At 41.3% G+C, this 26959-nt stretch overlaps 1 protein-coding gene across 1 annotated transcript in view; it reads left to right on the forward strand.

Moving 5' to 3' along the window:
• The window catches only part of KDSR (3-ketodihydrosphingosine reductase), a 39968-nt gene extending 22375 nt beyond the window's left edge, over positions 1-17593 (forward strand). The window contains exons 4-10 of the mRNA XM_066626192.1: positions 3497-3562; positions 3669-3764; positions 5223-5414; positions 7632-7715; positions 9677-9760; positions 10428-10529; positions 12775-17593. Of these exons, the coding sequence (XP_066482289.1) occupies positions 3497-3562; positions 3669-3764; positions 5223-5414; positions 7632-7715; positions 9677-9760; positions 10428-10529; positions 12775-12885 (735 nt within the window). The 3' untranslated portion in view covers positions 12886-17593. The remainder of the gene's footprint in view (positions 1-3496; positions 3563-3668; positions 3765-5222; positions 5415-7631; positions 7716-9676; positions 9761-10427; positions 10530-12774) is intronic.
• Positions 17594-26959: the final 9366 nt, after the last annotated feature.

A 26959-nucleotide genomic window follows, 5' to 3' on the forward strand; every position in this document is an offset into this window, starting at 1 on the left:
TTTAGACTTTGCTCTCAGTCTGGAGAGGTTGAAGAGCTTTCCGTCTGATCTGGTCCAGAGATAGATGCCTTCTGTTGCAGTTCCAAAGGCATGCTTCAGCAGGACAGCGAAGAAAATCCCAAACAAGGTTGGTGCAAGAACACAGCCCTGCTTCACGCCGCTTCGGATGTCAAAGGGGTCTGTTGTGGAGCCATCGAAGACAACAGTGCCCTTCATGTCCTTGTGGAATGATCTGATGACGCTGAGGAGCCTGGGTGGACATCCGATCTTGGGAAGAATCTTGAAGAGGCCGTCCCTGCTGACCAGGTTGAAAGCCTTCGTGAGATCTATGAAGGCTATAAAGAGTGGCTGTCGTTGTTCCCTGCATTTCTCCTGCAGTTGTCTAAGGGAGAATACCATATCAGTGGTGGACCTGCTGGCTCGGAATCCGCACTGTGATTCTGGATAAACGCTCTCTGCAAGTACCTGGAGCCTCTTTAGTGCAACTTGGGCAAACAACTTTCCTACAACGCTAAGGAGAGAGATGCCACGGTAGTTGTTGCAGTCACCCCTGTCACCTTTGTTCTTTTACAGCGTGATGATGTTTGCATCCCTCATGTCTTGAGGTAATCCACCTTCTCTCCAGCAGAGACAGAGGATTTCATGCAGCTCAGTGACGATGATCACTTTGCAACACTTTAGGACTTCAGCAGGGATGCTGTCTTGTCAAGGTGCCTTGCCTTGCCTTTGTCGGCAAAGAGGTGCTTCCTCTTTGCCGACGATGCAGCTGTCACTACCCACTCTGCCGAAGATCTCCAGCAGCTCATGGATCGTTTTAGCAAGGCCTGCCAAGATTTTGGACTGACGATCAGCCTGAAGAAAACACAGATCATGGTTTAGGATGTGGACTCACCTCCCTGCATTACAATCTCTGCGCATGAACTGGAGGTTGTCCATGACTTTGTGTACCTTGGCTCAACGATCTGCGACACTCTCTCGATACCGAGCTAAATAAATGCATCGGTAAAGCAGCTACCACGTTTTCCAGACTCACAAAGAGAGTCTAGTCCAACAAGAAGCTGACGGAACATACCAAGATCCAGGTCTACAGAGCTTGCGTCCTGAGTACACTTCTGTACTGCAGCAAGTCATGGACTCTCTGCTCACAACAGGAGAGGAAACTGAACACTTTCCACATGCGCTGCCTCCGAAGCATTCTCGGCATCACCTGGCAGGGCAAAGTTCCTAACAACACAGTCCTGGAACGTGCTGGAATCCCTAGCATGTATGCACTGCTGAAACAGATGCCTGCGTTGGCTTGGTCATGTCGTGAGAATGGATGATGGCCGGATCCCAAAGGATCTCCTCTATGGTGAACTTGTGCAAGGAAAGCCCCCTACAGGTAGACCACAGCTGCGATACAAGGACATCTGCAAGAGGGATCTGAAGGCCTTAGGAATGGACCTCAACAAGTGGGAAACCCTGGCCTCTGAGTGGCCCGCTTGGAGGCAGGCTGTGCAGCATGGCCTTTCCCAGTTTGAAGAGACACTTGGCCAACAGTCTGAGGCAAAGAAGGAAGGCCCATAGCCAGGGAGACAGACCAGGGACAGACTGCACTTGCTCCCAGTGTGGAAGAGACTGTCACTCCTGAATTGGCCTTTTCAGCCACACTAGACGCTGTGCCAGAACCACCTTTCAGAGCGCGATACCATAGTCTTTCAAGACTGAAGGTTGCCAATACAAAAAAAATTTGGAGTTGGGGGGGGGGGACACGACAGCTACAGTACACAATGCCTTGGTAAATGGCCAAAATGTGCTTGCTACAAACTCTGTCTCCTTTCTTGTGGTGCAACACTGAGTTTCATAACTGTGTGAAGGTGTAACTTCCAAGGCTTGTTGAAACTATGAGACAGTTTCGCCTCATCTTTGCCTCCAAACAGTGGGATCTGTAAATTCATCCCTGTCTGCTGCTTCTGGGTGACATCTGGAAAGTAGTGCAATGTCTTTCACATATCTCCAAGCCTCAGTGTAGTATCCGGAGACAGCCCCCACCTTTCTCCTGTGCCTGGAAAAGGGTAGGGACACTCAGGTACAACCTTTATAGAACTTGGAAAGCAGTAAGACTTGCCAAATGCTTCTGAAGTTTGAAACTTGGCAGAAAGGCAGTGATTCTCTCTGATGCCATGTTGAATTCCTGCTAGGGTTGAGAGTCGCTACTAGCAACACATACGTACTAAAGAGTATGTGTGTGGATCTTTTAGTGAAACTGGGATAACAAAAGGCTTGATGCATGAAGATTAAGTGACATGTTCCTAGTTAGCTGCTCTTTAGCTTTTTGAGTGGTCTAAAGTAAAATAGAAGAGTTCATTTATTTTCCATTGGTCCATGATAACCTGCTGATATCAAATTGATCCTTAATCTTGGCAATTTTGCTAATATGCCTCACTTCTGGAACAGTTTAAAGCTAGGCATGATATGACATACTAGAGTAAATCAGGACTACATGCAAGTCCACAAATCTTACTAAGGTGTAAACAGGTTTACTATCCTTTCTTCGAATACAATCTTATGTTGGTCATTTGTGGTATCTCAGTGCATGCAGGGAAGAACTGCTATAAGTTCCAGTTTGCAAAAAACATCTGTCTCCTCAGCCAGATAACTTACTGGCTTTGATTAAGTGGCTCTTAATCGCTTAATAAATTGAAATTTATTTTTGCTTGGAAATCTGCTTGTAGTAGTTGAAAATATTTGAAAAGAAAATATTTCTTTATTCCTTGTGCAATCTGTGGAACTCCTTGTCACAGGCTATGGTATAACATCTGACCTAGATGCCTTTAAAAGGGATCGGACAGATTTATGGTGGAAGGTCCATCACAGGTTACAAGCCATGATGGGTTTACATAGCCTACTTCTAAAACCAGGATATCTTTGTATGCCAGATGCAAGGGAGTGGCAACAGGATGTAGGTATCTTGCTGTATTGTGTGTTCCCTGAGGCATCTGGGGGCAACTGTGAGATTCAGGAAGTTGGACTAGATGGACCTTTGGCCTCATCCAGCAGGACTCATTTTATGTTCTTAATTGTAAAGTAATACAGTCCGAGATAGTTAATACAGTGGGCCCTCGGTATCCGCACGGGATCCATTCCAGGACCCCCCTGGATACCAATTTCCATGGATAATTATATCAGCAGAAAGCCCTCAAAGGACCTCCCAGACACTACCAAACGTGCCTTTCAGATGCCTCCAGGAGGTTATGTGAGGCCCTCCAGCACAGGTCAGCACCCTCTAATCTGTGAGTGCCACACCCACGAATAAGGAGGGCCCACAGTACAGAAAATATGAACTCTATCCCTGCCCTGCTGACAGTGGAGAAAACAGAGAATGCAAATATTGTGTCAAGCTACTTCTTATCCCTGCTTATCTCTCAGTCTTTTAAGGAGCATTCACTGAGCTGAGATTCTTGATAGCACTTGCATTAAAGCAATTATATAAATGCTTTTGTCTCCTCTCTGGTAGGTTGTGCACATTGCCTCTGTTGATGTCTCCAAAGACTATGCAAATGTTGTGAAAGTCATAAAGCAAGTAAGGAATTCTGAGCCCTATTACATGTGATGCTGAGATATTCTGGGGAAGTTATACTTGACTTGTGAACAACTCTTCTTTGCTTTTGGAAAATTGTTCTGCTTAGGCTCAAGAAAAGCTGGGCCCAGTTGATATGCTTGTAAACTGTGCTGGAACATCAGTGAATGGAAAATTTGAAGAGCTTGACACCAGTAAGTTTGAAGTAAGTGGTCCCAATTCTTTTGGTCTGAATGTGTTTTGAAACCCTGCTGCACTTGGTAAACTGAACCAGAATGGCAAAAGATACTTCAGATGCCAACCTGTATAAAACATGGGGTGTGGCCTATTTTGCAGACTTGTGTACAAGTTGTTGTGAACCACTTCGTCCATTTACTACAATGACAGAATGTTGCAAACTTAAATTATAAAGCTACTTGATGTGCAACTTTGCACAGTACTGGATATTTTCTGTGTACCATAGATCTAATTGGATATTTCTCATGTGCGAAACTACTTTAGTATCTAGTAATCTGTTTAAAATGTTAACAATGTACAGCCTGAAGAGAATACAGAATAGAAGGGTAGTTGACTAGTGCATTCATAGATAGGAGTACTGCTCAATGAAATGTAATGAAACACAGCTAACCAATGGTAGTATATTTAACTCTAAGCTAATGTGATGAGAAAGGAAATCCAGGAAATTTTTCTCCCTTTCTTTCAAAATGTTCTAGTGCAGCAGTCCTCAAATTGTGCCTGGGACCCACCAGTGGGTCATGGCAACCCACTGACAGGGCAGATTAGGCTATGTGCATCAAGAGTTAAACAAGCTGCTACCTGGGGGGGGGAACCACTGCTGCCCACTCACCATTATAGCTACATCCCTTGGCATTTATAAATCAGATAGTAGCCTTAATGTTGTCACTTTTGGCCCTCAGTAGGCACTATGAATGCTAACTTTGGCCCTCAGTATGAAATGGGTTTGAGATTCCTGTTATGGAAAGTCTCCTTTATATATGTGATATATCATGATCTGTCAAATCTGCTTCTTTTTACCTATCAACTGGTTGCAGTAATGAAACCAGGAATGTTTTGCCTTGTAAATGAAATGCATTGCATTTACATCAGGGGTCTCCATATTGTGGCCCGAGGACTAGAGCCATCCCCTGGGTGAGGGGAACTCTCAATTCCGCTAGGGAGCCTCCCTACCATGCTGGAGATCTTCCCCAAACTGCACACTGGCTAATCAGCCCAGCAGGCTTTGCTCCTGGATTTCCAGGCAGACACGGCTGAGCCACATTAAGTTTGGGGGGAATCAGTGGCATGGTAAGGAGGCTCCCCGGTGGAACAGAGCATTCTGTTGGTGCCAGGGAAAGTCTTTTTCCAGAACGCAGTGGTCTCCAATTTGGAGACCACTGATATACATTGTACTCTTAGAACTCTGGTACTGCTCTGTAATATTCTTAGGCATCTGTGTAGCACTAATTGAATCAGGACAATCACACAGGTGCTGTTTTTAGAAGAGGCTTATTGGTAATGTGGATTTAATTTGTGGAGCCTTGGGTGTTGTGCTGGCTTACATTTTGATAGCTATCTAAGTGCAATGTTACATTGCATTAGTAAAATGAAAACATGGCATAGAAGTGGTCGATTACATCTGTCTGACTTGTATATTTATCTGCAGCAACTGATGGCGGTCAACTACCTAGGTACTGTTTATCCAACCCATGCAGTCGTTCCCACCATGAAGGAACGACGGATGGGAAGGATTGTTTTCGTGTCATCCCAGGCTGGGCAAGTTGGACTCTTTGGGTATTCAGCTTATTCTGCAACAAAGTTTGCTCTCCGAGGATTAGCTGAAGCTTTACAAATGGAGGTATGACTGTTTCTCACTTACATGATTTTTTCTAGAAAATGGCTTTATACTTCTGTGATAGTTCAGTAATGCAGAAGTTTTAACTCTGATCCAACAGAAAAACAAAAGTTAGAGATATCACCATTTCTTCAGATGGTTGTAACTAGCCATTTCTTTAAAATAAACAAACAAAACTCCTGGTTGTCTGTTGGTAGGTCCTCCTCAACTTGGATGACAGCTGATCAAAGCGGGGTCCATTTTGTGCTACCAGTTCCCTGCCACTAGGTCTGAAATACAGTGAATAACTTTGAATGATAGCTTTCTAAGTGATACTGAACTCTAGGTGGAAGACAGTAGACAGTCTGGTAGACAGTCTTGCACAGTTGGCCCTTAGTATCCATGGGGATCTGTTCCTGGACCCCCTGTGGATACCAAAACCCAAAGATAAGCAAATCCGTGGGTCACACATAGGATCTCTGGAGGAGCCTTCTGGTTGTGTTCTGAGGCGTACTTCTGGTTTTTCAACCTCCCTGCGCCTTGGAATGCCTCTCTCTCTGCAACCAGAAGACTATTCCAGTCTCATCTGGAGGTACAGTGAGGCCCTCCTGACCTGTGCTGGCCCAGGAGGTTCACAATGTGCCGAAAAACACATTTGTGCCTCCTCAAGAGTCGGCATGCCAGTCCATGGAGGCTGAATCCAGCCTCTGTGCTGACTTGGGCAGGGAGGCTTGCATTGTCCGAGCTTGGTCGATGCAAGGGTCTGAGGAGGGCAGTGGTGGGAGGGAGGCATTTGGGGCAGGGGAGGCAAGTGGAGGGTGATCCTGGGGCGAGCAGAGAGTGGGAGGTGGGACTGGGACCTAGCAGTTCATGCTGGATCCCAGCCCCATTCCCCTAGCAGCATGGAGCGGCTGCAAGCTGCTCCGCTCTCCTTGGTGTTATGCCACCTCCTGAGGTGGCGTAAATCTGAGACCCATTGGGGTTGTGGTGGCTTACCCAGGGGTAAGGGAAAGAGTGTTCCCTTGCCTCCAGCTGAGCTGCTTTGGGCCCCTTTCTTGTGCTGGATACAGCGCAGGCCACCTGGCCTGCCTGTGCCAGCACAAGATAGGATTGCGCTGTAAATAACCCCTCTCTCAACTTAAATATCTTCAATATAGTGTGTTTGAGGCCATATCAGTGTCAGCATTATCTGTTAATTGACACACAGGTGCCCTTCTCACTTTTTAAAAACTCTTGTTGCTTTTTGTTGAAAAGTGGTTAGTCATTTTTATTGAGCATATTAAGTGATGTGGCAGGACCTCTTGTGCTGTTGGTATCATTAGGATACTAATACCCCAGTTATGACTTAAACATCTTGTGTTTCTTTGATACATCCTTAAGATACAGATTAAGTTAGAACTTAATCTCTGTGACAAAAGAATCACAGGAATAGCTATTTTAAGTAACAGGCTACATTACATAGTAGCTGTCAGATGTAGATTAACAGCCTTTGTAGCCATTTTGTCTTTACATGTACCCTGTTCTGCAGAGAATGTGGCCTCTAATGGCTCAAAGGGATGAGTGTCTGCACTCAGTGAAGACAATTGTTCCTTAAATAGCAATGAGACATAGTAATACAGATATTTAGATACAGTGAACTACATCCAAAGCTCCCTATTCATGACTATGTAAGGATCTTTTAGAAAATTGAGTATCTGCTGGAGTTTGGTTCTGGAGCCCTATGCACATGCCAGAACCCGGGCATGTTCCAGTCTGTAGTTGTAACGCTGAGAAAATGGTGTATATTGCTTGTCTGATCAAGGCGAGCACTACAGCCAGGGAGCTGTGAAATGGCAGGAAGCTATAAAAGGGTAGGTAAAAAAATTTAATACAATCCGCAGATGGCTGAATCCATGGATGCGGATCTCACGGATACAGTGGGCCCACTGTACAGTAATGCCCTGGTATCTGTTTCTTTAGCTGTCAGTTTCACTCCTGGTGTTGGTAGTCTCGCTGTGAAACTTCCATACCCAGCAGCATTGGCTGCAGTGGAAGTTGGGACTGAAAGTGATGCTTTAAGTTGGATGTTCTTAAGTAGGGGAGCTTCTGTATTGTATTGCTACATGAACATCCATCTTGAAAGCTAGACAACTAATATGCATCTCTTTGCATGTTGCATATTTATCTCTGTTCATTATTTTAGTAAGCATGAAAAACTTCATATATTGCAATATTAATTAAATGTCTTTCTCAATAAAACAGGTAAAGCCCTACAATATCTATATAACGGTTGCCTATCCTCCAGATACAGACACACCTGGCTTTGCAGAAGAAAGTAAGACCAAGGTAATCTTATGTTTTCTTTCCAATCAGCTATTCTGTACAATTGCTTGGTTTCTCTCCTCAAAAGAATGTTTTTTCTGTCCCTGACGTATCTGATTGGTTAGGACAAGTTAGAACAAGTTCTCACTTTACAATATTCTTATGAAATAAGTTGAGATGCAAGTTAGTAGTTTACATCAAATTTTCACTGCTGGGTAGGAATTTGTATCTCCAATGTACAAGCCCAATGTGCAATCCATGCCACCACCTTTGTTTATATTGGGGATTTAAAATGTGGCCTTAATGGAGGTGTGGGTGGGTGAAGCAAAACTGCAGACACTTCATTTTGGAAAACACTGGGCTATGTGGCATTTGGCTCCCCATTTATTGTGTTGCACAACACTGTCCTTTGAATTTAATATGTTGCCTTAAGCATGCTTGAAACGCCTCTTTTGTTGCAAAATGACTGCCATTCAAATCCTTCTCCAGACAGCTTTCAAATAGCTCTTGATTATTCAACACATTGAAGCCTTCTGTTTTTTCTTTTTCTTTAATATGGCTTTTGAATTAGTGGCCAGAATTCAGTATACTTTGAACCACATGTGGTCTTGCCTGTCTTCTGTGGTTACAGAAGTTTTCTTTTAACTGTATTTTTCCTTCCACTGACATCTAACTTTATTGTATTTATACATTATGATTCCAAGTTCACTGGTTTCATCTACATGGGCAGATTCCCATACCTTGTTTCTCAGCCCTGCTGCCAAATCTTCCCTTTCTGTGGATATGAGGATCTTATACCTGTAACCTTGCATTGAGTACCTTTCATAATAGAGGCACACAGGCATGATCTTCACAATGATAGGATGAATACAGTGGCAACATTCTGGATCAAAAAATTTTAAAAAAGAAAATATGTTTAAATCAATTGGAGTATTGCCTTTGACTTCAGATAACTGAATTGCACCCTGTCCTATGCTATTCCTTGAACTTGGAATGGCAACAGTTTTCTCCAAATACCTGTACCGGGAGAAATATTCACTTTTTTGAAAGTTGTACTGAGCTGTGTCTGAATTCCGTGCATGTCAATAGAATTGATTATGTCTAACAAGAGGTGGTTTTATAACCCTGTTCATTGCTTGCTACCCCATGACATGTTAATATGTGAGGGGATCTGCAGGAACAAGTGCACTAGCCCTGTCTCCTAGCTCTCCCCACAACTTCTCTGCAGAGCAAATTCTGAACAGGGGCAGGGGGCCAAGAGGAAGCTCTTTCTGATTAAAACCCTGGAATGTTCTGATATATATTTGAAAGTGGGGATGGAATTAAGGCTGAATTGTGACAGAACATATTAAGCTGTATCTCAAGGATGGGAATTCAAGAAACTTGTGTTTGTGTGGGTGCTATACTTGTATGACTGTGGGCTTGGTGTGTTCCGCTTCAGATCATTCAATGCCGGCTAATTGTCCCAAATGGGAAAACATGTGGGCTCCAATTTAGAAACTTCCTAGCACACCTGTGTGTACAAATGTGTCTAGAATTTTTGTTCATGAACATCAAACTGCTTGACAGTGTTAAAGACCTTTCAGAGGGGCACTTTCTGAATTGAAGGAAAAAACGATATATCTGTGTACCAGATGTATGTTCACAGGGTGATCACAAAGAACTAGGCAGTGTTTGACCTATTCGTTTCTCTTCTTAATCTAGAAAGTTGTCATATAGTTTCCAATGTGAGGATTTGTCTTAAGTTGTAGTCATACATGTAGTATTGATGTGTGATCACACTGCTGAAGACACTTAGAAAGCACAGTTTGATTAAACTCTTTGAAGTGCAGATTCAGCTTTGCAAAATTGTTTCATAATGGGGTTATACATTACTTGCCAATAATTATGGTATACAAGTTTGTCAAACTTGCAATAGAACCATGTGTTAACATATTCTGTTTTATATCTGTATAATCGTATATCTCCATCTCCTTCTACTCAAGCTTTTAGAGACTCAACTTATTTCAGAATCATCAACTGTCTGCCAGCCTGATCATGTTGCAAGAATTATTGTGAAAGATGCAATAGTAAGTCAACTGTTGTATACAGTGTCTGTGGGTAGAAAAAGTTGAAGATGCCCAACTCGTTTTGATACAAGTTAAACAGAACACTGGGAGTATTTTAAAAGTTGGCATTTCTTTCCCTAGATATTAGAATTTATTTTTACACATCTTATGTTCCTGTTCATGCACTTGCTTATGAGTTTTCAGAACAGTAACTCTGTTGAGGTACAGTCTGCCAAGATTAAACATTTAAGTCCTGCCATTTAAAATGGGAGTTAGTTAAAACATATGATCAAAAATTCTGTTGGAAATAGATTTTAAAAGCAGTTAGCTGTGACTAGATTATGCCCTTGATGGTTTGAACCTTATAGTCTAAATGGGTGCATTTCAGCATTTTGTCAATAACTGCTTTCCACTTGGTTGTCGGCCATATACTTTTCCGAAAAAATAAACTAATAGTAGCGAGTAATGTATCTGAAAATGTAAACATGCTTTGACTTAGGCTTGGCAAATATGCTCTGTAAGTTTATACAATGAGACTACCACATGGAACAAGTTGCACCATAATAGTTACTGCCTGAAGTCTTCCTGAATAGAAATAAGTCTGCCTGAATAGGAAACAGGAATAGGAAATTCTGCCTGGCTGGAATTTGTTTGATAATGTAGTGATTTATTACCATTTTTTATCCAGCAAGGAAAAGCCAACAGTTCTGTTGGTCCAGATGGTCGCATGTTGACAATATTAGCTTGTGGAATATCACCAGTCACTTCTGTTGCTGAAGCCCTAGAAGTGGTAAGAAACAAATTACAAACTGAATGAATTACAAACAAATTACAAGCTGTCAGATATGTTTGGCTTTTATTGTACAGGTGGAGTCTCTTTATCTGAGGGTTTGGTGCCCGTGGATTTGACTTGGTGTGGGTGCCAGACCCATGCCGGAGAGCCCCACTTGACATCCTGAACGTCACCAGAAATGCCTTCTGGTCGCAACTGGGAGGCTTTCTGATGCCCAGAGAGGCCATGTGCGACCTCTCTGAGCCTTAGAACACCCTTGGACATGACCAATAGGTGCATCGGATCACATCTGGAGGTCCTCTGATGGCCCACCCACAGATTCCATTATCCATGGGTTTCAGCATCTGCAGTGGGGCCCTGGAGAATGGATTCCCCACAAATATTGAAGGCCAACCTGTGCTGTCAAAGATTGGAAAGTAGTCAGTCCAGTCAATTGACTACCTTTTGAGTTCCCCCAAAACATTATAGCAAGCCGAGAGTGCCGAACCATTTAAAAATTGGGTTCAGTTTTATTTTGACTCACTGGTTCAGTTTCAGTTCAAGCACTACCGTATTTATCGGCGTATAACACGCACAGGCGTATAACACGCATCTTCATTTTAAGAGGGAAATTTCAGGAAAAAAATAAGGGTAGCTCAGAACTTTTTTTTATTAATATTATTACCACATATAAGGTAAATAATGTAAAAGGACAGTAAAAGCAACTGTTTTAACAAAAGAAGCTTGGATATTTTGTTTTTACAAAAGTTTACTCAGAAATCACTATCTGGGAAACCAAGAAACTCTTCATCTTCACTGCTATCTTCAAAATCGCAATGAACACTGCTGCTTTCACTGCTACTATCTTCATAAATCAGCTCATCTTCTTCACCATCCAAAGCATTACTTATGCCACCTCACCTCAATCCCTCCCCCTCCCCTCCCCAAAGAAAGGGTCTCCACTTACCATATTCATCAGCTGCCATCGGCTGTGATAATATGCGGCGGGCGCAGCGCTGACATCACGTCACGACGCTGTGTCGCCGCTAGGCACTATTGGGAACGGGATCCCTTAAAGAGACATCGCCGTATAACACGCATACATCATTTGCCCCCTATTTTCAGGGGGAAAAAGTGCGTGTTATACGCCGATAAATACGGTAATTTTAGTTATTTGGTAACCAGTTTAGACACATTTCCAGAAAAAAATTGGCATTGTTCTGCGTAGCATGCCACTATATTCATTTATAAAGTTACAGCTATTTAACTTGAATGTTTTTCTCAATTTTTATTTTGAATTTTTTTTAAATGAATTGAACTATTGCATGTTGGGTGTCTAATGGAGGCTACAATCCTATCCAGACTTACAAAGGAGTAAGACCCATTGATTATAATGGGTTTTCTGAATAGCATATGATTGGATTCTGAGTTGGCATATTTTAAATCAATAACCATTTATTGTGTTTAGGATTCAGTTCAGGGCTGCTGAGAGTTTTGGCTCAGTTCACTGAATTTTCTGAATTAACTTTGGGGTTCAGGTTTGGTTTGACTCCTGCCAGCAAGCTATAAAAATAGCTCTAATGTTTCTGTTTGTTCTTTGTGTTATGACTGTATAAAGATGTCTCTCCTGTGCTGGAATAGCATCTTTCTGTGAAGGACAAGTACTTGCCTTCATGTACAAATACCTTGGTACCAAACCATAGATCATACACTTCCTTCTCCTCTCAATCGCACTGCTTAATTACTTCCTGGTTTGCTGTTGCATTCAGACTGGCAAACTCTGATTGCATGTGGTTTGGGATCCTAGCTGGTTTGGATATAATAGCAAACTCTTGTCAGAAAGTGAAAAAAGATTCCTCTCTGAGTAACTAGTGCACTCCTAAGCCATGTTTCTCCTCCAGATGTAACATAAAAGTGGAATCACTGAAGTAGTTCCATCAATTCTACTTGTGATTGAATAGCTCAGCTAGTAGATCTGATCCCTTCTGATTTTGTGATTATGTTCCATATGATTTTTAATTTTCTACACCAGTGATTCTCAAACTGTGGGTCACAACTCAATTTTTGGTGAGTTGCACGCTAGCACTGCTCGGAAGGCATTATTTGGTGCAACATGGCCACCACAGTCAACAAAATGGTCACAGCAGTAAACGGATTGAGAAGCATTGGCCTTCACTGTCTGCTTATGCCTATATTGAATTATATTTTAAAAATCTAAGTATCTGGGACTTGTTAATAACCTCTCCTTTTTTTCAACTTGCAGGTTATGAGCATTGGGGTTTGCCGTTTGCTTAGCCTGTATTATTTATCAAGTTTTGACAGCATAGTTCGTCGCTGCATGCTGCAAAAGGAGAAATCTCAAAAGGCAGACTGAAGCAGAATGGCTTTCTGAGTTTGAATTCTGTATTTTTTAAAAGTGTACTACTGCTAAATGAGACTATATCTGTGTCCTGGCTTGGATTGCCTCTTGGAAACATATACTGTCAAACACTGTCAAACATCATACACTGGAAGATGTGTGATCTTTGGCAAAGAAAGAAAACAAACCAACTCCAGGAAATGAGACAATGCAAAAGTGCTGAAGAAGACTGCATTTTTTTCGCCTGTGATTTTGTGCTAATAAGCAGATTGTTGCCTTAGAAATTGGTTTTTGGAAGAGCAGTGCTTCAGAGTAGCTTGTTTGCTCTTAATTTTGAACCAACACTATGTTAGCAGCAGTAAAAGACTGTTTCAGTGATGATGTAATCTTGATCTAAGGACTGGCTCAAACTTGTGATCTATAATTTGGTACAATTCTCTTGCACAATTGTACTGCCTCAGATTGTATACATACATGCAGGTCTAATTCATATATTATCTTGGGGACATGGTTGCCTCTACATTACATGGGCACTACTCCACCTGATTGACCTTGGTTTCAGTTTGAGTTTGGCCAAGTTTACCAAAGCTGGATAGAAAATAGTTTCACTTCACATTGGACTAAAGTTGTTTTGAAGTGGCAATTTCTTAATAAAGCTCATGAATTTGATGTAGGGGTGGAACTTAAATAAGAAAATGCCCCTTCCAAATCTGAGGTAATACAGCTGTATGGAAAGGTTGTATTGAGTTGGAGAATGAACATTCGAATTGCCCATGGAAAGCTTGCTTGGAGGTTAACTTGAGTTTACCTCACTTCAAAATCTAATCTGAGTATTTGATCTAGTTAATCTATCTTGCCTCTGTAAAAGGAGTCGTAATTTTTGTGAGGTATTCTGATTTTTGTGAGGTAAGTTTGATTGTAGTAATCAAACTTATGTTTTGTAAGAAAATACTTAATGTCAGAATTTTACTTGTATAATCTTAAATTATCTGTGCAGGAGCAATGAAGTATGCTTTTTAGCAGTTGTATATCTTTGAGGGAGATGAAGGACATGTTACATAGAAACTGGGAGAGTTTTTCTGTCTATGACCAAGGAAGCTCTGTCTGAGCAAAATATTGACATGGCAGAACTGGAAGTGCTTGTATATTTGATCATTGTCTGTAATTTAACTTGTTTGTCTCTGCCAACTCCATAAGAAATGGAGTTGGCTTTAAAGCTGCTGTAACTCACTTTAGAAATGCAAACGAGCACATTAAATGTAGCATAAGTGCTAGATTCCTTCTCTAGCAGTAGTGTAGACTACAAAACTGTCAATACTGTTAAGGTTTTAATCCCAGCTTGCCAACTTTAACTATGTAGAATCTGGGCTTGCAAAGAAGGCACTCTGTGATATCTGGCAATCATGTTTGAGATGTATAAATGAAGATCAGTTTTCCCACTAGCTGACTTGGGTGAACCCCAGTGTTCAAGCAGTTTGTAATAATTCCCACTATACCATGTCAAAATCTTAAGTGCCTAAGATGACTCGCTTGCAAGGACCTCAACTCTCTCATGTTTGTCAGCCAACAAAGATAAAATTTATGAATGGGGGCACCTTCCTCTGGCATCTTCTAAAACAAATATTGGGTTTTCCTGCATGTAGGGGTGGGGAGTCGGGTTTTATCTCTGCTGTCTTCTTGAAAGATGCCCTTTTGATAACAACTTGTGGGACCAGATCCAACCTGGCAACTTCCAGCTGAACTTGGCTAATAGTCTTCTAAATTTAAATAGATCTTTCAGTTGTCATAATGAGTACAGTTCACACTGCTAACTACTTGAGATACAAAATTTGCCTACTCCTTGATTTTTGTGTACTTGCACAAAGTTTCTTCTCCAAATGTAAAGTTAACTTGGAAACTGCCAAACTAAATATAAGCATTTGGATCACTGTTAGCATTTTGAGAGGCTGAAGAGATTGATAGTTAAAAAGAATGAAGACTGAGTACTCATGGTTCTAAGTGAGTTGTGTCCAGTGAGTTGAGGGCACAAGAAGTTTGTACTTGGTCTTGTTTCAGTTAGCATCTCTGACTCAGAATTGCTTTGATCTTTTCAGAGTGAAGGATCAAACTAGGAAAGAACCCTTTTCATGGAGACCTTGGAATAACTTCATAGAAAAAAATTGAACCTCTCTAGCTTCATTGGCCGTATTGAACTCTGCCATCACAGTTGGCACGTAATCTTAGACTGCTCTAGTTGCTTTAGAAAGCATTTCAAACTAGCCAACAAGGCAGTTCAGACCTTGACTTCTGACATGCCTTAAAGCAATCCAGAAAGTGCTGCTTATTTGGCAACACCAAACAACCAAACATTTTAAAGCACAAGGCACCTGCACAACTTGTTTTTCACCCTGCTTAGAGCTGCTTCACATGCCCTTGAGTCCCTGTTGGTTTCAGTGGCAGACAGTTAAGAACATGTTTAACTCCCATTTAAATCAGTGGGGCTGTACTTAGCTGAACAAAAGTGTCTCGTCACATTTCCCCATTTACTCTTGAATGCTAAATACTAAACTCTCCAAAGTTACTTAGCATTGTGGTTCATGTTCAGTTCAAATAGACTTAAAATCCTAGAGAACAAGGAATTGGGTAACTTGCCTACAATTATATACTGTGAAAAATGTTAAGTGCTCTTTAATTTTAATATTGATTATTGCTAAAATTGATAGCCCCTCTCTGCTTATTGCTTCATAGTGTTGTACCAGGATTGTAAATCTAATATTTTGTATTTCACTAAATAAATAGAAGCTAAATGTTAATTCCTCTCTTAAATCTTTCTTTCAGAAGGACCATTTCTCTGGCCTTGTTGAGTAAATATCTCCATCAGTGTGCCTGTTAGAGAATTTTATTCCACCTTTCAGTCCCCAAGGTGACTTGCAATGTTTACATCTCTATTAAAAAAATAAACAATTGAAAATATTGTGCTAATAATAAAAGAGCCAGGGTGGTGTAGTGGTTTGGAAGGTAGATTTAGACCTGGAAAAGACCCAAGTTCAAATCCCACCTTAGCCATGAAGCTTCCTGGGTGACCTTGGGCGAGTCACTCTCTCAGCCTCACCTACCTCACCAGGTTGTTGTGAGGACAAAAGGAGGTGAACAACTGTCACACTGCCCTGAGCTCTTTAAAGGAAGGGTGGTATGAAAATGTGAAAAATAAATAAAAGCAAGTCTACCAGCAGCAGAGAAACTCAAACCAACTCAGCAGGGGATAACTGATGTATCTGAAATGTCTGACAAAACAAAAAGGTTCTTCAGGCACCAAAAGTGAAGGGACCAGATGAGCTTCCCAAGTAGGAAGTTTACAACCTGGGGTTGCAATGAGAAGAGACCTTTCCTGTGTTATACCCCCTTACCCCTGCCAACCCTCTGAAGATGAGGTAATGTGGAGCAGGAACATTTGTGACTTGTTCCAGGATGTTGAGACTCCTCTGCCTTTGCCATGTTCATGTGAGAAAAGGAAACAGTATCACATCCTTGTATGTGGTGTGTAAGGGTTCAGGGGGAGAGAAAGGAGGACAATGCAGTTCATCCATATATAAATATGCTCAGAAGAAACATACCAAGTCTCACCACCTGCTAAGAGGGAAACAAACTTATAAGAGTCAAAAAAAATCACCTAAAACAAAAGCAAAGGAAAATCATTTAGTTGCAGAGCACAGTTGTATGAATATTCTTCACCCCCACCATGGAACATCCTCCTGCAGTAATCTTTGTTTTCTTGAAAACACAATTTCCAGCCAGCCATGTGCTGTGCTGTGTGTGGCTGGTTCTTCTCTTTGTCAGGCACAGCCAAGTCTTCTACTGAGATAGGCATGCACTTACTGACTGAGCCAAACCTGTCTGTCTAGGTAAATAGGGTAGGATGGCATGGCCAGGTGGGTTCCACTCAGCTAATCTGGTAACCTGATGTCAACATCAGACCCAAGTTACTTAAGCTTAAGTATAGTTTTCTTCCAGGTCTTTGACTAGTTTGGGAAGGCATACCCATTTCACTGTCCAATAACTACAGAGCTTGTACTTTACTACCCCTTTTCTATTTTGTTTGAAAACACAAAAGAAGAAATAATCAACTGGTTATATTTTGAAATTTTGACTGCCTGGTCTATGTTCACAGGTAATTCTATGAGTTGCCACATCTGATCTCTGACGTGTGCCACTATAATTTAATCTTGAATAACAACTTCTGGGGTTCTTATTCTGGGAACACTCCTGCAAGCAGTGTTCTCTCTAAGCTACATGCCCACACAGTTCTAAAGGACGTCCTGTGCAGGTCATGGCAAAAGATCACCTGAAACTATAGGAGTTGGCATGAATAACTAGTAGTCTCATTATAGCTGGAACTCTGGAGAAAACATGCCACAGAGTACAGGTTGTCCTTCATTATCTACTGGATTATTTACTTCATTATCTACTGGATAAAAAAAATCCATGGATAAAAAAAATGGAAAAATAGATTTAATGACCCAGTTCCAAGTTTCTTGCCGCTCCTTTACTACTAATGGAATAAATGTAGCAGTCCTTGTCTGGAGCATGCTGGAAGGAGTGTTATATGGCTGGCTTGCCTGTAATGTTGGTAACTTATTCCTCTGTTAAATTAGTTACGCTGTCTTATTTTATCCTGTTACTGTAAATGCATATATTGTTCATGGAGCAACTAGGGCTCCCATAAAGTTTAACCTGTTTTATAATAAAATCTTTCTATTTGACAATGAGGTGCAATACATTTTATTGACCAAGGGAATGTACTTCAAAAAAACCTGCGTTCTTATGGTATTAGGTGGATTAGGCTGGTGGAAGAGGGTGTGTGATGATTGTGACACATGCTACCTGACCAATGATCCAGGGGTAGAAGCCTTCATGTGCACATCAATGTGCATGCAGACAATCGCAAGAGACGGGTCCACTCAAATGTGGATGCATCCAAATACTCTTTCATATAATACAGTGACTGGGCTTCTCCTGTGGGTGCTTAGAAGTCTTACTAAGTCCATGATTATGGGCTCTTCTGTGTCTAGTTATCCCCTAGGCTAGAGTTTCTCAACATTTGTTCTCCACTATACCACTTCACATGATCCATCTCTTTGAAGTACATTTGGATGTTACTGGTGTTGACATCATCACCACCAGTTACCTCTGGGGTGGGAGGCCAGATGAGACACAACAAACACCAGTAAGATGCTCCGGGTGGACCAAAGGGCTTTTCTGAGTGTGGAAAAGAATGCTTTAGAACTCTGCCTGCTGGGCTGAGCCTCCTACAAATGTTTGTGTCATGTTCCTGGTCTTGCTGCCAGGTGGCAGGTGTCCAAGGGCCCCATGAGTACCACCAAACACCACCTCGAGTACCACTGATGATACCTGTACCACTGGTTGAGAAACAGTGCCCTAAGACTACAAAAGTTGGCCCCACCAGAGTGTGGTGATCAACTCTGCCTCCCCTTTGTTGCTTTGAACAGTGATTAAACAAAGCAGGAATCCTACCAGTAGACTGGTACTCATGAAGGTACTTGCTGTAGTATAAACCAAAGAGTAACTGATTTCTAAAGGTTTGGAATTGGCCTTTGGACCTAAATAAAAATTACATGCAACCCATTTGACCATTCCTACTTCCTCAAGCTGTGCAGTGCAGCAGAAAAACTGTTAGGTTGCAGAACGTTTAAACGTGACATACCAAAGAAGCTTTGGCATAATCTGAGGTCAGCTGCCGAGAAAAATTTTAAAAACTTTACAAAGAGGTGATATGTGGGGGAACTGGTTGGGTCAGGTATTGTGTTAAAATTTCTGCTCTACTGCAAAAGGTTGCATGTTAATCCCTTCTGCTGTTGACCAAAAAGATATGTCTTTCTTTAAAAGGCACGAGGGAGCAAAGTTTGTCTCAAAACAGCAGTTTTGCCCATTTTCATGACTTTTTGTCCCAAATTTCACAACAGAAGAAGGGAACAGCTACTTTGAATGCCCATTAGGGATATAAATTTGTAACTAAATAGAAGGGATCTTTTATTGTAGCCTGCACACATTTGAACATTGCAGGGTTTTTGTCTTTTAACTTGCCATTACTTGTCTTGTGAATACAGACACAGGCTTCCTCCAGTAAATACAGAACTTTTGCAAATAATGGGTGGAGTGACATACCATTACAGAAAGTCTCAACTGTACCAATCTAAATTAGATACTAAGCACAGTTGGCACACAGGAAGCCAAAATGCATATTGCTAGTCCAGCAATGATAGTTATGAAGCTCCACAATAGGTATTCAATGAGGCATTTGCAAATGCCTTTGCTTTGTGTCGAAAGTGAGGTATCTGATATTAAAATAGAACAAGTTCCTCTGCATGAAGACTTGGCAGTCACTGTCTGAGGATGCCTTGAGAATGGAGAGATTAATTGGATTATGATTTTTTTTTCTTGCTCAGAAAGAATAGTGTAGTACAGTATTTCATATTACTCTAGTTCAGGCAGTTTCTACCTCTTACTCCACTGGTCTCGTACACAGCATCCTTGAAAGCTGGAGAATAAGGACAAAAGAGGGAGAGGGTAAACATTTGAGCATTATTTCAGTTTATTTTTTATGGCATGCTCTATAGTCAAGTCAATTCAAGGCTTGTCCTACTACACAGATGTGGGTTGGCTCATGCAGTTACTTATTTCTCCATGCTTGATCGCTGCTCCTCTGATTACAATCCACTCAATGTGTGAAGTCGCTCAGTTTAAAAGCAGCATATGTTGAAATGATATGAGGAAATAGAAAACCTCCGTGTATGGAATTGTGTGTATGAATGGGCCATCATGGATGTATTTATGTTGTAGTTCTTGAGTGACAAATGTTTGTATCTAACTAAAGGTGTTTGAAATTGCTATTGCTTATTTTACTCAGAAGTAAGCCCAATGTGCTCAATAAGACTGAGGGCACAATTCTAACTTGGGCTGGAACAGGCAAGCCAGGAGGCTTGCGCTGTATCCAGCGCAGGATTGCGGCCAGCAGCAGCTTAGCCAGAGGCAAGGAGAAACTTTTCCCCTTGCCCCTAGGTAAGGGCTGCTGGCGCCTTTGGTTCTCCTTGGACTTGCATCACCACCTGTGGTGGCACAAGTCCGAGGAGAGCGGAGCGACTTGAAGCCACTCTGTTCTCCCCGGGAACGGGTTAGGATCCAGCATAACTGCTGGATCCCAGCCCCGCCTCCCATTCCCTGCCCGCCTGCCCCCTGGGCCGCCCATCCCTCCCCCTGGCCAGGAATGCCTGCCTCCTTCCCGTCTCCTCCCCATCCCCCCACGCCTACTTTTTTGCCCTGTGCATGTAATTTCGCCCACATGCACGTTACATGGGTCTCCAACATGCCCAGTAATGCTCTGCTGAGGTTCATTCCATTTTTGTTGCCTCCCTCTAGTGTTCTTGCAATAGTTAAGCAATCCACTGTTTACTTAAGTGGACTATGGCTACATCTACCTTCTTACTATTAGGTAACTCATTAAATTTCTCTGCCTGTCACTTGTTCTCATGGCACTCTACCTATCCTTCCCTTCTTTGCAATGTCTTCTCTCCATCTTCTTTTCCAAAGCCAGGAAAAAAAAAAATCTGAAAGCAATATATCCACATAAACTTGTAGATCTTGCTTCATAGAAATGGCCCACTCAGTGTAGTTTGTGAGCTATTGGATTCCCTTATCTTGCTTTACAACAATGAATGGAATTCAGTTGCACAGTAATTATAATCTCCCTGTAAATAACATGACACTAGTCTTACACAAATGGCCCAACTGATTGTCTTCAAGTATGATAAATGATCAGTTAAGTATGACTGATTGTCTTCAAGTATTATATATGTCAGCTGTGACTCATATTTTTCTTTTTTCTTTAAAATACACACCTATTTGTGTGTGATTGTCTTTACTGCATCTGATCTGGGTAGCTTACATTTATGTAAACAATGGCTTATAAGACTTGGTACTCTTTTATGTTTTCCTCTGCATACATGCCTAGGTCTTGAAAACTTCTAAAGCTGCCAGACTTTCGTTTTTGCGGCTCATCTGTGCAAATCAACCCTTACAGCAGCTGAGTTCCAGGAAAGCCACAAAGGTCATACCTGGCTTAAAAAAGGTTTATCTAATAAGCACAATTGCCTTTTTTTCTGTGGCTCTTTCTGACATCTAAATATTGAGATCACATGTAATTGGGAGAGAAAGCAGGAATTGAAATAGCATCTCTTCAATGGTTTTGTAGCATGGCTTCCTTAAATGTTTGGGATGTTGTGTTTTGTTTGTTGTTTACCTGCTGGAAGTTTGTGATGTTTCTATATTCAGGTGTAGGGATTCAGATGCAACTGGCCTCTGGAAGATACACATGCAGACTCTAGCTGCAGGATGGAAACTTCATAGGTGTCTTGGTTCTACTTGTAGAGCGATGAAAACGAAATGAATTGAAGTGACTAGAGTGAATTGTTGTTTTCCCCAGGCCCAAATCATATTTATAGACATATACATTACAGAAGCTAATTACAGCTTGCTTACACGTCTTGCCACTTGCCTATAGAAAATGCTTTAAAAAAATATTTCCACAGGAGCTGGTACAAACATGCAGCAACCTGTTCTATATCATTATATCCTAGATAGTGCATGCCAGTTAATGGTGCAGAACAGTGTTTCTCAAACTGTGGGTCTAGACTCACTAGGTGAGTTGCAAGCCAATTTCAGGTGGATCCCCATTCATTTCAATATTTTATTTTTAATATATTAGACTTGATGTTACTATGGCATGTGACTGCATTTGGGGAAATATTATAGACCTGTACTTTTAACAAGCTATTATGTATATTCTTTTAACAATGATAGTAAATGGAACTTACTCCTAGGTAAGTGTAGCCTAGGATTGTTAAAAATTTTCCTTCTTGATGATATCACTTCCAATCATGACATCACTTCTGGTGGGTCCTAACAGATTCTCATTCTAAAAAGTGGGTCCTGGTGCTAAATGTGTGAGAACCACTGGTACAGAGGATGGAACCTGGCAACTGAATGTACATGTGAATCTGCTTGTTTAATTTCCTCACTTGTTATTCAGTACCCAAGATCATTCCTTAACATGAGGTCAGTGTAAAAAGATCCCTGAAATTATACAGGTGTGGTAGCTTTACTGCTTGAAGAAAAAAAGAAAAAGCTCCACCAAAATACTCCCTGAACATTCTGTTTGTCACAAAGCCCAAACCATTTGATCACACAGCCAGAAATCTTGCTTGATGTAACTATGGAATAAGAGCCACCTGCCTAAACTTTGTATCAAGCTGTTTAAAACGACTGAGAAACAGCAATTTAAAAAGTGACCATTTTGAAGCAATACCTTCAGGTGTGTGCCTTATTGGGAAGAACCATCATGTACATTCCTTTTTCTTCTTTTGAATGTATTTAGTATGGGATTTTTACTGACAAACTACAGTTAAAAAAATTATTTAATTCCTTAGATGTGCAACAAAATTCAACATTGGATTTGACAGCACATTTTGCCCCAATTGTCAGTAAAATTACAAATAGTGGTAGACCTTCAGTTTGGTTTCACAGCTTTAAAACAACACAATTTATTGTGTGGTATTAATATGGTCTATATGTAGGATAAAAGTCTATGACTGCAATCCTATGCACAATTATGTGGGAGTAAGTTCCATTTAACTCAATGAGTCTTGCTTCTGAATAAACATGTGTAGACTTGAGATACTGAATGCTAGGACGCTATTTGCTAATTCTACTGCCCCAGAAGGCATTGCATTTTAATGGGTTAACACATTTAGGGCACAATCCTAATCCACTTTCCAGCACTGACAGAAGGGCAATGCAGCTCCTAGGTAAGGGAACAAACATTCCCTCACTTTGAGGAGGTCTCCATGAGTGCCACCCAAGAGCAGGATACTGCACATGTCCCATTGGCACAGTTATGCCAGTGCTGGAAAGTGGGTTAGAATTTGGGCCTTAAGGACATTATTTAGGAAGCAGTCCCCAGTCCCTGATTCTTTGCTTTCGTCAGTGTTTGAATATGCAGAAAGGACTTTTACTGATTGACTAGAGATCTAGAGGGTCATTGTTCAGCCTGTTTATAAGATGCTTTGGAGGATCTCTTCTATAAGCCAATATGGAAAACATGTCTGTTTTTTAATCAGAAACTTTTGGTGTTTCTCTTTGCAATTTGTGTATTCTGTTACATTCTATTCTTTTTACAGTGCTTCCCAGTCATGATGGCTTTTCTTTTTGTATTTTGAATGTCAGCATTCAAATAGTAAATGGTTATCGCTATCCTCATACCTGTTCAGTCACCAAATAGTGGGATTCTTTTTACTATGATCCACTCTGTGCCCTCAGGCCTAGTCGACACCCTGTATCCCACGGTGATGCAGTGCCTGAGGCAGTGCTCAAGGTGCTGTTCCCTACACGTGTGCAGCATGCCTTATTCCAGCTCTTCCCCACAGCTTTCTTTCCCCTACTCACCCCTGGCAACTGTCTTTTCCCCATTTTTTTCCTTCTCTACCTTACACAGTATAGTCACTCACTGCTGCTCCAGTTACCCCTCCTCAGTCCCACTTGCCTTTGAAAAGGCAGGGGCTAGCACATCGAATTCATCGCTCCTCCTTGTAGCTTGTTCCATTCCTCATTTCCCACCCTCTGCCTTTTCAACAGGCAACAGAGACAGGAGGGAGTTGGGACTAGCCGAGAAGCCAGAGCCGCCCAGCAGCAGTGGCAGCTGCCACCAACACCAGGGGTAAGTGGGACAATGGAGGCATGGTGAGGAGACCATGAAGGTGGCAGGTAAAGGGCATTGCTTCACCAATGTGCTGCCCCTCACTACACTTCATTGGCCAGCAGGCCCTGTGTGCTCTCTGTGTGGTAATTTGCATGCACTTTGTACAACTGCATCTCTGTATGTGAGGGAGCGCTGTTTATTCCAGGTTGTAGAAGTAAGTTCATTCCCAATACAGTTCAGGGGAAGGGGAAGGAAGAATTGCAGAAGGGGAAAGAATCACCCACCGTAAATGCTAATTTTCCAGGGAATAGTGTTTTATCCCTTGCAAAGAGTGCATAGGATGTGTGTTAAAATACAAGTAGGCAGTAGTGAACAACAGTATGGTATACATATTAGGCTGCATCTATTTGTTTTCTGATTATTCTTCAGTGTTTCTCAGTTCCCTCACCTTCAAATTTCATGAGCCTATACTGGAGCAATGGTTCTGAAATACTAGGTGGCAAAAATGGTCTTTAAATACATTTTTTTAAGTGTCCAGTTATTACAAGAGGATCAACATAATAAAAAGAAATCTCCAATATGAGGTCTATGTAAACAAAGTGTTTCGATCCACTTATATGACTAATTTTTTTTTTTTTTAATAAAAACGAATTGCGAAAGAATAGCTAAAGATTGATTGAAGAATACTGAATCAGCACTTCACTATGAATGAATCCTAAATGTGATGGCTAATTTAAAAAGCTATGGACAGCAAAGGACTCTACTAGTAGTTTCCAAACTTTTTTGACTGACTGCTCCCTTGACCTACCGGGCCATTGGCTGCAGCTTCTCATTAAAGGGCTACAAACCTATACATTGTATAGGGCAGTGTTTAATGCCAATAAAGGTTCTCGAACTCGATACAGGGCAGTAGGTTTTTTGTGCAGATTCTGCAACTCCCCTGGCTGGTTTCCATGGCTCCCTGGGGAGCCACGGCTCACAATTTGGGAACCACTGGACTATACTGTAAATCCAAAATGCAGCAAAGTGAAAATTAAGGAATCGCCACTAGGTGGCAATATGTACAAAAAAGCATTTTTGTAACCCAAGTGATCTAAGAAAGCGGGAAACCCACTGCCTCAAAATTGTAAAGGAAAATACAAGAGCTAATTTCCTTTTTCACTAATTCCCTTTAGTTACTGCAAAGAGCCACTGAAGGTAACTCAGTAGATACCTGACATCTCTTTTATGTAAACCTTTTAAATTTTGTTTTGTTTAAGGCGAAAGAGGAAAGAAGAGAAGAAATGGGAAGTTCTTGTAAGCTTTTCCCATTAGCTTTAGCTGTGCCTTCATGGCCTTTTCTCCTTTTTATAAACCCTGCAGAATTTTGCGCGCACACACATGTAGTTAGAACATACAAGACTACTGAAAGCATGGTATTACTTCAATACCATAGGCTCTGTATCCAAAGCCACAAGGCACCTTTTCTAACTAATAAAAATTAAGGTTCTCATTGCTTAACAACACATTAAAAAGGTGCTTGGTGGTCCCCTAACTTTCAGAAGTCAGTTTGGGGATAGGAAACAGCATAGGAAAGGAGGAATTTGTGAAAATGTCCCCTCCTTGTGCAAATAGGAAGTAACCTTTGGTTGCAGAAGAACAACTTAGGGTATAATTTTCTGAATGTATAACTCCTGGTACACCCTCCCCTATGGCACAGTTTAGCTTCTGTCTTGATCTTTGGGGACGTTTTCACATCAGCTTTGCATGGAAGCATCTCTTACAACTGATCACAGTTTATGAATCCATCCAAAGAAGAAAAACACACAAATGCACACAGGTACCCACAGTGCACTGTCATCTATAGAAGAGTGCTTTGCCAACTGCTTAGACTGTGGCTACTCCTTCATTCTTGTCCTCAGCCTGTCACCTGCAATCTCCCTAGTCACTCCTGAACTTTTTATCACTTCCTAGTTGCACTTTTCAATACTGTCCCTCTCATGATGTTTGCAAGTATAGAGCAGGCAGCAATTTGTTTCAGATAAGTAATTAATTTTAAATCTTAGCAAGGTTCTGTAAGACTGAGAGAGAACTTTTAAAAATAGTGAATTAGATTAATTAACAGAAGAAACAGAAAACTGTCATATAAGCATTACAGGAATGGCTTCTTATGAGAACATGTAATATATGAACACTTTTATTTTTTTGCTTCTTGTTGGCTATTCTCCTAATAGCAATCTCATGACTTAGCGTAACCTTTATTTATGAACTTCCAGCTTTGTGTCTTTGATTAGTCCCAAGACTTAGGAACAAAACATAGTGTGATTCTGCCCTGCTGCAGATCTGTTGATGTTCAAGATTTTTTGGCTACAGGCAGTCACAGAGGATTCCACAACTAGGGAAGTTTTTGGTTTGTTTTTGTGTTTCTTCACCTTTTAACTATCTTAGTCCATCCCTGGTGCTGTTAGCATAACTGGTAAAAAACAAACAAACAGATATTTGCACCACATCAACTGTGGGATAGGGCAGCTGATTTAGACTGAAGAAAGGGTTAAACACTGTTTCCTTCACCATTGGTGTCTCCAGCAAGATTAGAAGACCCTTGTAAGAGCAGACTAGGTATCCGTATAGACCACACCAATACTGCTTGAATAAAAGACTTCCAATGGATATGCTTGGCCAAGCAATGTTTCTACAAACCTGCTCAAATTATTTCAATAAGAGCAGCACTTATTAGATCAGTGGTTCCCAAACTTTTTAGCACCGGGATCCACTTTTTAAAATGATTCTATCAGGACTCATCTAGCTTTACAAGCCTTAAAAGAGTGTTTCACTTTACCAGCCACTCAAGCCTGTTTTTATCCTTTTTAGCATGGGGTGTGTGTGTGTGGGGATGGTGTACCGCTTTCTGAAGCACCTGTTGAGCTGCATATCGACTGGATTGGGACCATTCCAATAGCCTGGCATTCCCTTTTGCATTGGATCCGGACACATTCACCTACTAGCAAGTAAACATGCATGTGTAGCAAAGTTTCACTCTCCGTAAGACTCCATTCATTTTCCTTGCCAGCTATCAGCTTGTCAGTTTTGCAACCCATCCGTTTGGGAACCACTGTACTAGATTGGGCCTAATCTGGATGGACAATATATGGTATTAGCATTTATGAGTACAAAGTAACTCATTTTCCATCAGTTACAGGGTGTCTTTCAATTTAATCCATTCAAATTAAATGTCAGCTTGGCTTAATGGATCTAAAACCTGATACAAAAGGCAAACACAATACAGTCTTCAAAAATGTTTGCTAACAGAGTATAAATCCCACAGTGAGAGTTACTCCCCTAAAAAAGGTACTTAGGACTAAA

The sequence above is a fragment of the Tiliqua scincoides genome, chromosome 4, assembly GCF_035046505.1.
Source record: "Tiliqua scincoides isolate rTilSci1 chromosome 4, rTilSci1.hap2, whole genome shotgun sequence".
In the NCBI taxonomy this organism is placed as follows: Eukaryota; Metazoa; Chordata; class Lepidosauria; order Squamata; family Scincidae; genus Tiliqua; species Tiliqua scincoides.